This window comes from Hemibagrus wyckioides, linkage group LG16 (genome assembly GCF_019097595.1).
Source record: "Hemibagrus wyckioides isolate EC202008001 linkage group LG16, SWU_Hwy_1.0, whole genome shotgun sequence".
Lineage (NCBI taxonomy): Eukaryota > Metazoa > Chordata > Actinopteri > Siluriformes > Bagridae > Hemibagrus > Hemibagrus wyckioides.
Window position 1 is genome coordinate 1,455,444 of NC_080725.1, and position 15,434 is coordinate 1,470,877.

Sequence of the window (15,434 nt, forward strand, 5' to 3'; positions counted from 1 at the left end):
TGTTTTCTCTCTCTCTCTCTCTCTCTCTCTCTCTCTCTCTCTTTTAATGGTCTCTTGTGAGAGTACTTCCATCCATTGCTCTGACAACACTGTCTGGCATGAAGCATAAAGATAGACAACTGAGGAGGCACACAGGATTCCCCAGACTCTGAATTAGTGAGTTTCTTTAGACAAACTCACTTCATCCTGACAAACAGAGGAAGCTTTTAGTCAGGGCTTGAGTTAAGGGAGAAGAAGAGAGGACACCAGTCCCTGAGTAGCAGCCAAAAAAACCCTCCTTTTCGAACCCCTGTTGAAATCATGCTAAATTTCAACGATGTTGAAATGCTTAGTGTCCATATTTAAATTCTATCTATCTATCTATCTATCTATCTATCTATCTATCTATCTATCTATCTATCTATCTATCTATCTATCTATCTATCTATCTATCTATCTATCTATCTATCTATCTATCTATCTATCTATCTATCTATCTATCTATCCTGTGTATGCATCAGGTTGTAGACATACTATAAAGGTTCCATGCCAACCCATGTTATAGCAAAAGAGAAGCCTGGCTGCTATCCAGCAAACGTCTCAGGTTAAAACTATAACAGGTTCATGAGGGTTTTTCCAACCACAAGTCTAGGCAACTTTCTCCTACTTGTTGAATGAGCACACAGGGAAAACTTTAAATTATTGTGGAAAAAAAACACACATGATGTATAGAGGTCTATGTGTTGCAATGATCTGTAGTGATGTAATACAAATTAAATGATAAAGTATGAACAAACGGAGAGTCTAATCAGAGTATCAGATCAGCATTATTTGAAAAAAACAATTAAGAATTAATTCTAAATGAACAGATCGACCATTTAAGCTTTCTCTTGAAAATTTTTATAGATAGTTTTCTATTATTATTATTATTATTTTAAAAGGATAGTTTTATGTGCGGTTCATAAGATACCAAGAATCTGTCAAGAACTATACCAAAGATGCGTATTCACCTGGACCTGAATCCATATAAAATAGTTTGAGGAAGTATCTTTAAAATGCCTGATCTGATCTTTTAGCTAGTTTTGTCCTACATATGCTGCTACACATTCAGTGCATGGACTGTGCAAGACACGGTGTGAAGTTCTTTTATAATGTACCAAAGCACCAACACTGTTTAAGCATTCAATAACGTGGAAGAAGCACTTCAGAAAGTTTTCCAGTCCAAACTGAAGCCCTTGTAGGACCTAAAATAGGCATGATAATCAATTTGGGCAATTCACAATGGCACAGAGAGAATTTTTCAGCTGGGTTTCAGGATTTAGGATGGACTATACAAACACACACAGAGCTCCGCACTCAGCTGCCAAAACACAGTCAGACCCGCGTGGCTAATGTGATAAATATGATCGCTGGCCTCCCAAGCTGTCTGACCTCACACACACACACACACACACACACAGGTGCAATACACATTCAGCTCAGCTTCACTCAGCTGAGTTTGACCTTATGTCCATACGTACAAACATATAAACAGACACTCATACAAGTATTAAATACCTCTCAGGTCAGCATAACAACACATACAAGCCAAGAGTGTCATAAGCCAAGAACAAGACCCATAAATCCATTATTAAAGGATATAACAAGGGAAACAATCTTCTTAAAGCTACAGTAAAGATAAACAGTATGACGCTCAATCATTAGCACTTTTATGCACAGGTTACTGGATTTTTTTTGTTTATTTTAACAAATGATTTTACATTTATTTCCAAAAAGCATTGACCGAATATTATTATATTTATTATTTTTTATTTTTACTCATTATTACTGTGAAACAAAACTGGATGTCCTGTTTTAGCAACATTAACTAATCTAAAAATGACCTAAACACAGCACTGAGCTAAAGCTAGAAACTAGAAAGGTTAGCTACTTTTCCAGCAGTATCTATTGGCTAATAAGCTAGCTAATATTAGTTGAACTATATATGTAATTAAAAAACAAACATTCCACGTGTTATAACCATCCTTCATGTTCACTAGCAAGCTGGCTACTATTAGCATAACTAGCTTATTAGGCTAATATGTCCAGTTTGCCAGGAAGCTAATTAATATTAGGCTAGCATAGTGTGATATTAAACCCAGCTGCTAGGTTTTAGTGTTTACACTCCCGGCTTCTTGATATCATTTCTTATATCATAAAACATGTATTGTGAGAAAATCTTTAAGAATAAAGGTATATTTGCACACCTTTTGCCAAAATGTATAATAATGTATAATATTGCTGTGTGATACAATGCATCTGTATCTGTTTATGGAAATCCTTTATATTATATTATATTATATTATATTATATTATATTATATTATATTATATTATATTATATTATATTATATTATATTATATTATATTATATTATATTATATTATATTATATTATATTATATTAGGCATAGCTTTTTGGGTGTGACCTAACTTATTTATTTATTTATGTTTCTGGAACTTTATTAATACCTCTCAAAGATATTTTCAAAATTTCCTGTAATCCTTTTTCCAAAATATAAACCAACAGGCCAGTTTAAACCACTGACCAGGCATTTACTAAGGATAAAAGCTATAAATGCATTTTTCAGCTTTATGTTAATGAATTTGGTCTTTCTTCGTCCCGTGAGATTCAAATCTGACCTCTTGCCAACATAAAAGTAAAATCCTTCAACTGCCTTATTTAGTTGCATCCTCTGGGATTCCAGTCCTGATGCATACCTCAATTCTCAAACCAAGCAGGAAAAATGAAAAGAATAACAAACAGTGCATCCCCAGTTCATATCTTTATTTGCATCTGCTTAGAATGCATTATCTGTTCGTATGGAATAACGTATTCGTATTCGGTTACATCCCTAATGTGTTGTTCTCACAGTTGTGTTTAAAAGACCAGCATTATGAAGCAGTTCTTCTGACCAGCTGCAGTTTAGTCCTTGTCTGGCCCTTGGTCCATGCATCTGTTCTTCAAGCTGCAAATTCTTTTGGAGAGACTGCAAAAATGTTTTTCTGAGTAACTGCAGAGTTCTGGCAGCTAGGACAGGGCTTCAGTGGATTCCAGTCAAACTGATCTCAAGCCATTCTTCCAAATGCCATTAGTGCAATGACACAGGCGCCATGCGCAGCTCCAGATAATGGAAGCAAGAGCTTGCATGTCCTCTCCGTCACCCACGCAGAGCCACGGGCAGCCGTTTAGGTTCAAGTGGAAAGAGTTCATATCTAACAGAGAGTCCATGTGGATGAAACAGTCAGATGGGTTTCGGGTCAAAGGTAGACAGACGGTAATGATACCCTCCTGCCGAGGAAAGCTGCCTCCATCTATTCTGCCATTTCAAAGAGATCCGTGCTGTTTACGTGCCCGGTTTCATTTCCACACACTTTCCCTTACTGACTGACTCATTCCACTTCAGATCCTGTCATATACAATCTGTCACTTTCTCCTTCTTTTTTTTCTTCTTCTTTCATCTGTTCTCTTCTCTCCAATTTGCCACTTTTCTTAACTGTCAGCGCTCTTATTCTCTCATAGTCTCATTTTCCACATCATGCCACCATTCAATCAAGTTCCTGTTCCACCCTTTTCTTTACATCACTCCTGTCGCTGGGCAGCGGGGTAGCGGCGTGTTTCGCTGTCATCCAGGGTCAGCCGGAAAATGAGCAAGTGAAATATGACAGACAGTTTGAAAGCTTTCTATTCTAGGAGTGTATCTACATGCTGATGCACTGCTCCCTCGTTTCTTCCCTCTCTCCGTCAAACCAGGTGTCTTTTTGATGCCTGTCACCAGTGAGTTGAGTTACCTAAAATTTCTCATGCACAGTAGACATAAAGTTTTTAAATCTTTGTATTAATATCATCATGGCTTCCTGTTCAACGTTTTAGTAGCTCTTTGCCTATAAAAACTTGAGGCAATCTCAGAGTTGGAGCAATTTGGTACACCATGACCAAAAGCCAACATTATTCAGTAAGCTTGAAGTAATACGTTAAGAAATAATTGGATAGAGACGAAATCTGTGTTTTCACTGAGAGTTTTTCTGTCAGAGCTACAAATGAGACTAGCCTGGGGAGTGAGAGGAGAGTCTTAATCAATTAGCTTCTCTACTCTGAGATGATGGCTCTCTGGGTCAAGGAAAACATTTTTCAGCTGGTTACGATTCGCTTTCTTTGGACGTGTGACCCAGCTCCCCATAGCTTTGAGAGACAAACATAAACACAGTCTCTGGAAAGAAGGCCTTCACCTTGCTGAACCTAGTGTTGAGTCGATTAGCTCAGTTTCCGTTTCCAAATCTATTCCTTTATTCCTATATACAGAAAAACAAGTTTGTGAAATTGTATGCCTACATGCTGTTTTTAATCAAGTCATGTATCAAAATGAAGAGAACTTTGATCTGTATTATATATATAGATAATCCATATCATCTTTCATACCATACCTACACAATGATTTCTCAAGGATTTTTTGGAGAGCCGATGATATCAGCTTTCTAAAGGGTTCCTACTTTTTTTTTAAAGGAAACAGGATCTACATCCGTCCATTTATTTACCATACTGGAGCCAGGACTGGACTTGACCCATCACATGGCAGAATCACACACACACACTCACACACCTCAGACAATTTAGAAATGCTTATCAGACTACAAAGCATGTCTCTGGAGAGGGGAAGGAAAGCAGAATACCCAGAGGAAAACCCGGAAACTCAGGAAAAACATGCAAACTCTAAGCACACAGGACCGAGACAGAAGGCGAACACTGCATCCCCAATCCTGGAGGTGCTAACTACTAAGCCCCCATGCCCCTCAAATCTACATAGGAAATTTAAAAGAAATCAGCAGAAGAAGTCAATTTACTCTAAATGAATCGATAACCATCCAAGGAACCATTGAAGAAACCCTTTAAAGAGTCTACATCTGTATATCTGTATAATACTTGTGTCAATACATAAGGAATAAAACATGACAAGGGTTAGGGTTAGATTATATTCTATATATTCTATTCCATTATATTCTATTATTTTGCTTATCCCATACTTTTTTGGGATGAGTTTTATTCCTCATTTACCACAGTGATTTGTTAGCGGTTGCAATTTTTAACATCTTAGTGAACAATTGCAGGACAGGTTAGCTCCTGATATCACAGATTATGTGAAGCATCATATGACCTTTGTGAAGGAGCTAATACTATAGCAACAGCTTAACATTTGAATTAAAGCCAAAAAATACTGCCAGAGCATCTGTTTATAGAAAATAAATCCACTTCTTCAGCTTTACTGTGATACTGTAGATAAATAAGAGGTTTTTTTAACATTAAACAGTGATACTGTACAGGTGGTCCAAGCTGATATTGATCTTGAAATTAAGAATAATAAGCAGAACATTGTTTTACCAGTGTAACCAGGTGAGTTGTCCTCATCATGGTCAGAAGGCGGAGCCAATGTTGTTGCTTGGTGCGGCCCGTTCTGCGTACTGATATCTGTCAGAGAGGAAAATAAAAGAGACATGTCGTGTTTAGAGAAGTTGCATTGTGTGGCATCGTACGCACAGAAAGACCTCTTTCTCCTTTCCCCCCTATACCACATGCTTATGAGATAATATGTTTTTTTATATGCCAATAAATTATATTGCAGGATGCTTTCCTGAAAGCATTCAGTTCAATTCAATTTTATTTGTATAGCGCTTTTAACAATGGACATTGTCTCAAAGCAGCTTTACATAAAGAACATAATATTAATATAAGATATATTAGATAATAATATTAGACTTATATTTAAATTTATTTGTATTAATTTCTAATCCCTAATGAGCAAGCCTGAGTTGACTGTGGCAAAAACTCTCTTAGATGGTCAGGATGTCAGGAGCTACTAGGACAGTTCCCTAGCAGTCCACCAGAGGGGGAACTGGCAAGCCATCATAGCCTGTTTTTTGTTTGTGTATTCCTCACGTGTGGTGTGCCACACCCTTCCTGCTGTGTCACCTGTTCCCCATTTACCCTAATGTTTTGTCCTCTATATACCAGCCCTTGTGTATCTGTCTTGATCAGTTGTTGTTGTTTGTTTGTTGTTCAGTCAGACGCTGTTATGTTTCCAGGTTCCCATGTTATCTTTACGTTTTGTTACTCGTATTTTATTTGTCCAGTGTTTTGTGTTAGTCTTGTTTGAGTTCTGTTAATAAAACAGTGCTTTAATTTATCCTGTGTCTGGGTCTGATAAACTCAGATCCGGGTTCGGTCCCTGCTCCGGGCCGTGCCTCCTGAACGTTACACCTTAAGAGGAACCAGACTCGAAAGGGTGGCACCGGAAAGTGTAGTAAAGTACTGTGAATATCTTCAACTGATTGGAGAGTCGTTTTTGTTTTGAAGCTATCCTTAATTTTTATTATTTTTTTTAAATAATTATAAATAAAGACTTTTGCTAAACCATGTTGTTTACTGCTGTTTTTGTTGTTAGTGTTTTACATTGCATTGTAGAAATGTACAGAGACTCTGAGGTGGCCTTTTTTAATAAGGTGAGAACACAAATTAATAAATTGATAATTAATACATGAAGGCCTCAAGCTATTATAGTGATATACCCATACCACTGTGTGTGCTGAGTGTGCTACTCAAGCCCATGAATTATTACTGTATGTTGTCCGAATGTCATGCTTAACATTTTGTTTTCTAGACGCACCTCTGTTCCTTTATTAGCCACATTGCTTTAGGTTCAAGTTTAATATACTAACCTAGCAGTCTCACTGATATATGAAGGCATCGCGTATACCAGGAACATTTAGAGCATCCGAAAAAATTAAAACAAACAAAACCAAAACGAACCTCTTTTACATGCCTCTTCCTCCTAGGTTGTCTCCTCCTCCTACAATTATTATGTCACGATACTATTATTTTGAATATTAGTAAATCAGGGCCTAAATATCTTTAATTGAATGGTTTGAATGAATGAATGAATGAATGAATACATTTGAAAAAAATCCCCTCAACATCAGAACAGTTAAACATTCACTGAGTTTCAACACAGTTTTCAGAGACAAGCGAAGAAGACTTGCCAACATGGTCTACACTCAGATCCAGCCAACATATTCTGCCATCATAATAACTATAATCAGTGCTATTATTACTTGTAAGCCCAGCTATCGGTCATTATTTATGGTTTGAGATGACCGTGTGGGTTACACTCAGTTTATGCTTTTGATTTAGGAGTTCTTGTTTTTTCCCATTTCTATTTATTTAGCCGTCACAGGTACGTAAATCTGTATCCACTGTCATTTTATGCATGACTCAGTAAAACAATATTCTGTTGCCTTACAGAACTTGGGAAAACTTTAATATGCCAATTTGGTCTGAATAGGGACAGCGGAATGCAGGAAATTATAGGCTGTGAGGCCTGTGTGTTTGATTAAATTCATTCTGATTTACTGTGTGCAATAAAGACAAGTCAAGACAGCAATCACGAGTAAGCTGTGCATATCCATAGTGCCGGTTCATAAGCAAGGAGGGGGGGGCTTGTGAAGTTTTGGCAGTTGTTCATTAAGAGTTTCATACTGAAGAGTCAAAACGAACTTCCCCGAAGATCAGTTCTACTGAGCGGAATTAAGGAAAACTGTGGAAGTGTTGTAGTGTGTTTCAGTTTGGAATAGATTAACTCAGATATGCTGCTGCAACCTCAAAATTGTGCCTGCGCTTCAGAAAACTGCAGACGTCTGTGTTGCTCTTCTCTTTCGCCAATTTTGTTAGTTCTGTGGTAAAGAGGCAAAGATTCCAGATTCAACTGTGGTCAAGCTTCTAGCTAAGAGCTGAACATTTGGCTACTGTTACTACTGTCACTGGCAGCTTGTAAGACACCCAAAGACAACCAAAGAGAGTCAGCAGATCCATTCTTCTTTGTCATTTAATATCACAGTGAGTGGGGGAATTTTCTTGGTGTGTTAAATGAAGTGGTGCTGACAGACAGATGGTTTAGCTCCAGTATGTAATCCTTCCCACCTGTCACCTGTCTCTTTAGTTCCTCTCGGACTCACCCTCACCTCTCTCTCTCTCTCTCTCTCTCTCTCTCTCTCTCTCTCTCTCTCTCTCTTTCTCTCTCTCAAGCTTTGAGGCCTTAATAAATCATATCTTTGCACCTGTAAATGAAAGAGCAATTAGTAGAGAATGGTTAAAGGAGCCGTGCACCTGGGTATAATATAGGTACATACACAAAGAATGCTTGTCATATCTTGAAGTTTCCTTTGCAGTCCTAGCTAGGGGCAACAGGAGATTTTTTTCATAGCGGGGCAAGTCCAGGTTTTTAGACTTTGAGTGTCTCAAAAATTGCTCAAAAAAGGGTGGGTGCATTGGTGATACATTAAAGGAGAAATCATGAAAACATGTGTTTAACTACTAAGGTGTTAACCAGTAAGGTGCACAAGCCACCAGAACACCTTCAATGCCCTTTATGATAGTCTCTAGAGCTGAACTGTAAGAATAAACACTGTTTTTCCAAGATGTATCCTCAGATGATGTTCTGAAGATGGTAGTGGAGTACTAGTCTGATATGTTGCTCTAGAATTCTGCAAATAGGTGTCCAACTGGGTTGATATACTATATTGTTAATGAACTCTTAATGCTCCAAGACATTTTGGACAATTTCATGCTCCCAACTTCGGGGATGACCCCTTCCTGTTCCAACATGACTGCACACCAGTGCACAAAGCAAGGTCCATAAAGACAATGGATGAGTGAGTTTGGTGTGGAGGAACTTGACTGGTCTGCACAGGAGAAGAAGGCAGAAATTAGGCTAGAAAATTTTGTTTAAGCTAGTTACCCAAGTAAACATTTAAATGAATTTAGCATAGACTTTAGCAGTACTACAGATTAAAGATAATCTATACTATACTGCCAAAAGTTTTGGGACATCCCTCCAAATCATTGAAGTCAGGTGTTGTTTTTCAGGGGTTGGGCCTTAGTTCCAGTGAAAGGAACTCTTAATGCTTCAGCTTCATACCAAGACATTTTGGACAATTTCATGTTCCCAACTTTGAGCTCAGCACAGAGTCCTGACCGCAACCCCATAGAACACCTTTGGGATGAATTAGAGCGGAGACTGCAAGACAAAGGAATGGGCAAAAATTCCCATAAACACACTCCTAAACCTTGTGGAAAGCCTTCCCAGAAGAGTTGAAGCTGTTATAGCTGCAAAGGGCGGGACAACTCCATATTACATTCATGTGCATGTAAAGGCAGATGCCAAAGCTTTTGGCAATATAGTGTATCTGTTGATTGTGAAGGCCAGATCATATATTTTGAATATTTGCCCCTTCAGTGAGCCCTTGTGCCTTGCAGATGCAAGCAGAAGCATCGAAGTCAGAAGAACTTTGTATTGATTTACAGTGACTTTTCCCTCTATGGGAATGGCACCAAAATGCCCCCACAGCACAACCAGTTCTTCTTTTCATCTGTCACACATCTATAGATTGTTCAATGGATTATGTTTTACACAAGGGCAATATCCAGTCATGGTTCTGAGCATTCATTACAGACATGTTTATTGCTTTTGTCCATACTGTTTACTAAGGGACATGGAATCATGTGATGAAGCAAGAAGGCAAGCCTCCTCTTCCTCCTGCTGACTCCCTTCACATGCTGTTTTTTTTTATCCATTTGGTTCTTGTCACACATTTTTGATGTTAAGAAATGATAAATCTTGAATTGCGGGGAAAAAACATGAAATCTGGTTTGATTGACAAACCAACAGTCCAGAAAAAAGTATGTTAATCAGATTTGAAGCTTCAAATTTTATCTCAGTTGGAAATGTCAGACTATTGGATGTAATGTTTTTGACTGAATGAAATATTTTCTGCTAGAATGATTTTTTGTCTCTAGATAAACTTGAACTACAGTATATGCATCCCTGACCTGACCATCACCTCACCATCACACCTTTGTATTATATGCTCACCCTTGTGTCCCTTTCACAAACTCTTGCCACAAAGTTTAAACCACACAATTATATAAAATGTCAAGATAAAATGTTTAAAATGTTAAGACTTCCCTCTCTGGAGCTAAAAGGCCCATACATGTTCAACCACGACAATGCCTCTGTGCACAAAGCGAGCTTAATGAAGACATGATTTGCCAAGTTTGGTGTAAAAAAACTTGAGTGTCCTGCACAGAGTCTTGACCTTAACCCTAAATCCCACCTTTGGGATGAACCTGAACAATGACTACACTCCAGGCCTCCTCACCTGATCTCACCCACAGCCATGCTCCCAAATCTTGTGGAAATGATTTCTATAAAGCTGCTTAGTGAAAATCTGAATTCTTCAAATAAAATTGAATTGAATTGATGGACACAGATTCTGTACAATCAACCTGCATACTGCTTGACCAACTGGTATACTGTGGGGGAAGTGGTAGATCAGTGGTTAAGGAACGGATTATGGGTTCACATACCATGGATAACCAAATCTTAGCTGCTCAGAAGTATAAATGAGATAAACGTAAGTCGCTCTGGTTTGGCGGAATCTGCTAAATGCTGTAAATGATCAGATCATATACAGTCTGATTAACTTGCATAATGTCTGATTAATACAAATACTCTCTGATTAATCAGTATGCCATCTGATCAACCTGTATCTTGCTGTCTTGTCAAGTCGTAAGCTGTTTGCTCATCCTTGGTCTCTGATCAATTCATATTACTGCACTAGCTTAAAATTAAACACTGAGCCAGATCATTGAAAATCTCATAGAAGCAAATCACTAATATCCCTGGGCTATTTGAAATGACTTCTACACCTGATAAAAAAAAGATGATACGATATAAGTGAGGGTGTTAGAGATGGGAGAATAAGAGAAAGAGAGCAATGCTAGAAATACGACTGAGTAAATAAATCTGTTGCCTCAAAAATAGGCCATTAGACATTTATTGAGTGCAAAAAGGCGCTAAATAATCTGTAATAAACAACCTATTCTGCCATCACAATAACTATAATCTCCTTATCTTCTCATTGCTTCACTCTTACCTTTTGTTTTCACTCCCAGGGCCAAGTCAGTTCAGCCTTGGGTCATTATTAAATCAGAGCTTTGCTTCAAAAATGAAAAAGCAATTAGTGGAGGATAATTAAGGAATTGTGGTATCTGGAATTATTGCAGCTGAATCTTTCACGTTATTTGATCATTTTATTATTATTTCAAATATTTTTCTGAAGTTCTCATAGCAGTGTTGAATACTTGTGCTGTGTATTTTTATAGAGTCCATGGATTATTTACTGTCTACGTCTATTTTAATAAACTGAAACGTTTTATACATCACCCTTGCCTGACTTGATGTCTCATATGCCACATTTTCTCTTCTCTCTTGCAAAGTGCAGACTGTGTGTGTGTTTATACAGTGCAATTGATTTTTCTGAACATTGTTTTTATTAGAATACAAGATCAAAAATGAGACTGGCATACACAGTAAACAAAGACTGCCAGAGTGTGTCTCTCTCTCTCTCTCTCTCTCTCTCTCTCTCTCTATATATATATATATATATATATATACTGTATATATAAATATAGAGTGTGTGGGTGATAAAAATCAGATGTCAATGTTGTGTAATCTGGGAACATGACAAGGAGTGTGTCTGTTGCTAATAAACAGCTGTGGAGTCATACAACTGTTGTCAATACAAATGGTTTGATGTTCCTTATTCATAATAATGGACATAATAATGGACAAGAAAAACCTAATAGCACCTTTTTATCAACCAGACAAATTATTAATTGAAATTCCGGGTGGAAAAAAGTATTTTTATCAGCTGCTGATAAAACTTACACAACGATGAGAATTGACCATTGGCCATTGAAAAAACTGTTTCTATTTAATTCAGATCATGTTTTCTTCATCAACAATCCTTTTCTGGTCATGCCATAGAATCACGATCAGTAATTTGGTTACTTTATGTACACACATACTATATAAACATTCTCATTCTGTTGTTCATTTTGTTAATGTAGAATTGTCTTGTTCTATCACCAAACGTTGGCTAAGCTTTAGATATTTCCTCTTATATATGTTATATACAGTTTTGAATTCAGTATTCTCAATTACTGGGAAGCTTTCCTGTTCCTGAGACAGCAAAGAAAGCCCAAACCAGCACTCTCCTTCCATCATGTCCTCTGAAAATAATTGATCACACGGCATGGTTCAGATGAAATGATCTGCCTTTTTAATAGCGCAGAGCCTGTCTTCAGTTTCATGTTGGGGAAGTTGTTAGCCTGTACGAGTGGATAAAGAGTAATCAATGCAGTATTTCAGATAAACAAATTATTTTTCACAACTACAGTTGGGTGAGATGTGAATAAGGAGGGAACTGTAGTGCAGGGTAGATGAGATAAGGCTGGGTAGAGGGTGAAATTTCTGTCTTACATAGATTATATAATTATACATTTATAATCCTTTAAATTGGATACAGCGCTCTGCATGTTGGTATCTAGTTAAATGATCCACTGAGACCCTGACAAGCATAAAACTGTTACTGAAAATGAATGAGTGAGATATGAGCATCAAATCCTTGTTAGCATATAAACCAGTGAAATATATGAAGAAAATTACTGGTTATCACTGGGAAAGGTTGTTAGGATGGTTACACCTGCACCACCAAGAGAATCCTGCCATAAAGCATCACAGCCTCAAGCATCAAGCAGGATAGACAAGCTCTCCAGAGGTTGGTGCAATCAGCTGAATGCACCATCCGCACTGAGCTCCCTGACCCGCAGTCTATCTGCTGGACCAAGGCCAAGAAGATAATGAAGGAGCTCAGCCATCCTAACTATGGACTCCTCTCTCTGTTGATGTCAAGGAAGTGCTTCTGCTTTGTGGAGGCCAAAACAGAGGAAATGAGGAGAAGCTTCCCTCAGGGCTTTCAGGCCCTCACCCAGGACCAAACTATCTAGACATAATCATATAAATACATAGCTTGGATTGAACATTTCTGTCCTTCCCAGAAGAGTTGAAGCTGTTATAGCTGCAAAAGGCGGGACAACTCCATTTTACATTCACGTGCATGTAAAGGCAGACGTCCCAAAACTTTTGCCAATATAGTGTATCTACACTCATTTCAATTACTTAATGGATTATTGCAATGATTTGATTGGCAGTTGTTTCCCCGTTGATGTGACATTCACAAATATGTAAATAAAGTAATTTAACTAAATTCAACTAAATATAATTAACAACAGCCTCTGTGGACATAATAATAGGCTAGCTCTCTGCGGCATTCTGCGACGCCACGCCCAACATCTCTACAGTATTTCATCTGATATATTATCATTAAAATAATTTTTCTAACGTGTGAATCCATTTAAAGGCATCTGTTTCCATGAGTCATTGCAACGTATATTTTCGTTGATGTATTTGCAGATTGACGCAAATACCGTTCTGTTCAATTCAGTTCAGTATAGCAACGGATGGACATTTTATCAAAGCAGCTTTAGAGAAATCTAAAAAACAAAAAAAAACATCAGTATATAAGTGTAAAAGGTAGAAATGCAGTCAGATGGTTATTATATTCAAATCATTATGGATTTCGAAAATTCCTCTTGATATGTTAAGCTGACTTTGGTGTACGTAATAATTTGACTCATGTTCTTCTAAGATCCATCAGTTTTCTCTCACCTCTGATTAAATCCATTTTTTTATCGTATAAAAAATGTTCAAGTTTCACTTTCATCCTTCTGGCATTGTGTGAGATCTGAACTACTGAATACGAGTTCCATTTTTAACCAGAAGTACAGGGATTGATGATCTAGTTGGCTCTTCTGTTTCCACCAGCAGGAGTTCTACACTAGCACATGGCATGACTACCATCTCATTCTACAACAGATTGGACTGCAAACTGAGTGATTCTGGCAAATCTGAAACAGGAGTGACATTTGACTGACAGCACCTGCTGATATTCTGAGTGACAGATGATTGATAAACCACTCGTCAGGATATGACAAAAAATAAACCACAATGTAAGAATATGATGCTCGTGACCTTCTCAAAGCTCTTCATGCTTAAATGCGGTTGGTTGTAGCCTTTTTGTGAAAATCGACACAACAATGCTAAACTACTCTATTTCCAAAGGCTACAGTGTGTCTGGACTTTTTACAGGTTTCAGTAGAACACAGAGCAGGTCAGACCATCAGCAGTCATAACTCAACAGAACCTGCCCTGTGATAAATGCTGAACAGAGAGGAAACTGTTGTGTGCTGAAGTGGATGCTATAAATCAAAATAAATCATGTGTCACGGTCTGAACGTATCTGCTACTCCAGTGGAGGACTCTCATATTGTCCTGCCTTCAGCTCTTATCACAAACATGTCTGTCAGAGGATCAGGGAGATGCTCTGAATGTTTCCACTAACTGAAAACTCTATTTTTATCAAAAATGACATCAGTCCAGTCTAATTTTAGTTTTTGTTTTTTTTCTAGTATTTTTTTTTTTATCTATCTGTTACTCTGATGCATGCCAACAGCATTCTGCAAAATCTACACTACACTGCCAATAGTATTGGGACACCCCTCCAAATCATTGAATCCTGGTGTTGTTTTTCAGGGGTTGGACTCGGCCCCTTAGTTCCAGTGAAAGGAACTCTTAATGCTTCAGCTTCATACCAAGACATTTTGGACAATTTCATGCTCCCAACTTTGTGGGAACAGTTTGGGGATGACCCCTTCCTGTTCCAACATGACTGTACACCAGTGACCAAAGCAACCTCCATAAAGACATGGATGAGTGAGTTTGGTGTGGAGGAACTTGACTGTCCTGCACAGAGTCCTGACCTCAACCCCATAGAACACCTTTGGGAGGAATTAAGCCCAACCCCTGAAAAACAACACCTGAATTCAATGATTTAGAGGAGTGTCCCAAAATTTTTTGGCAATATAGTTTACATTATGAACAGAATGCACATCCATGTCTACATTCTATTTAATTTGTTTCCTCACTGATGTGACATTCACAAATATGTAAATAAAGTACTGAGAATTCAACTAACTAAAGCCTAGTCTAGCTCCCTCTGCAGCGTTCTGCGACTCCACACCCAACATTTCTACAGTACGTTTGACCCTGGAATATTATCATTAAAATAATTTTTTTATCTTTTTTTTAACGTGTGAATCCATTGAAAGGTATGTGCTTCCATGAGCCATTGCAACTACTGTGTCCATATATTTTTCCTGAGGTATTTGCAGATTAAAGTGACCGATCTCTTTATAGCTTTACAGAAAAATGTTAATTGAGGATATACACAGATCAGGCATAACATTATGACCACCTGCCTAATATTGTGTTGGTCCCCATTTTGCTGCCAGAATAGCCCTGACCCATCCTGCACTGTGTATTCTGACCCCTTTCTATCAGAACCAGCATTAACTTCCTCAGCAATTTGAGCAACAGTAGCTCATCTGTTGGATCGGATCACACGGGCC

General features: G+C 37.9%; 1 protein-coding gene across 2 annotated transcripts in view; it reads right to left on the bottom strand.

Moving 5' to 3' along the window:
• LOC131366782 (roundabout homolog 1-like) overlaps positions 1-15,434 on the bottom strand; it is a 192,397-nt gene that overhangs the window by 131,781 nt on the left and 45,182 nt on the right. For both annotated transcript variants that reach the window (XM_058411538.1, XM_058411537.1), the window contains exon 3: positions 5,394-5,480. In XM_058411538.1, the coding sequence (XP_058267521.1) occupies positions 5,394-5,480 (87 nt within the window). The remainder of the gene's footprint in view (positions 1-5,393; positions 5,481-15,434) is intronic.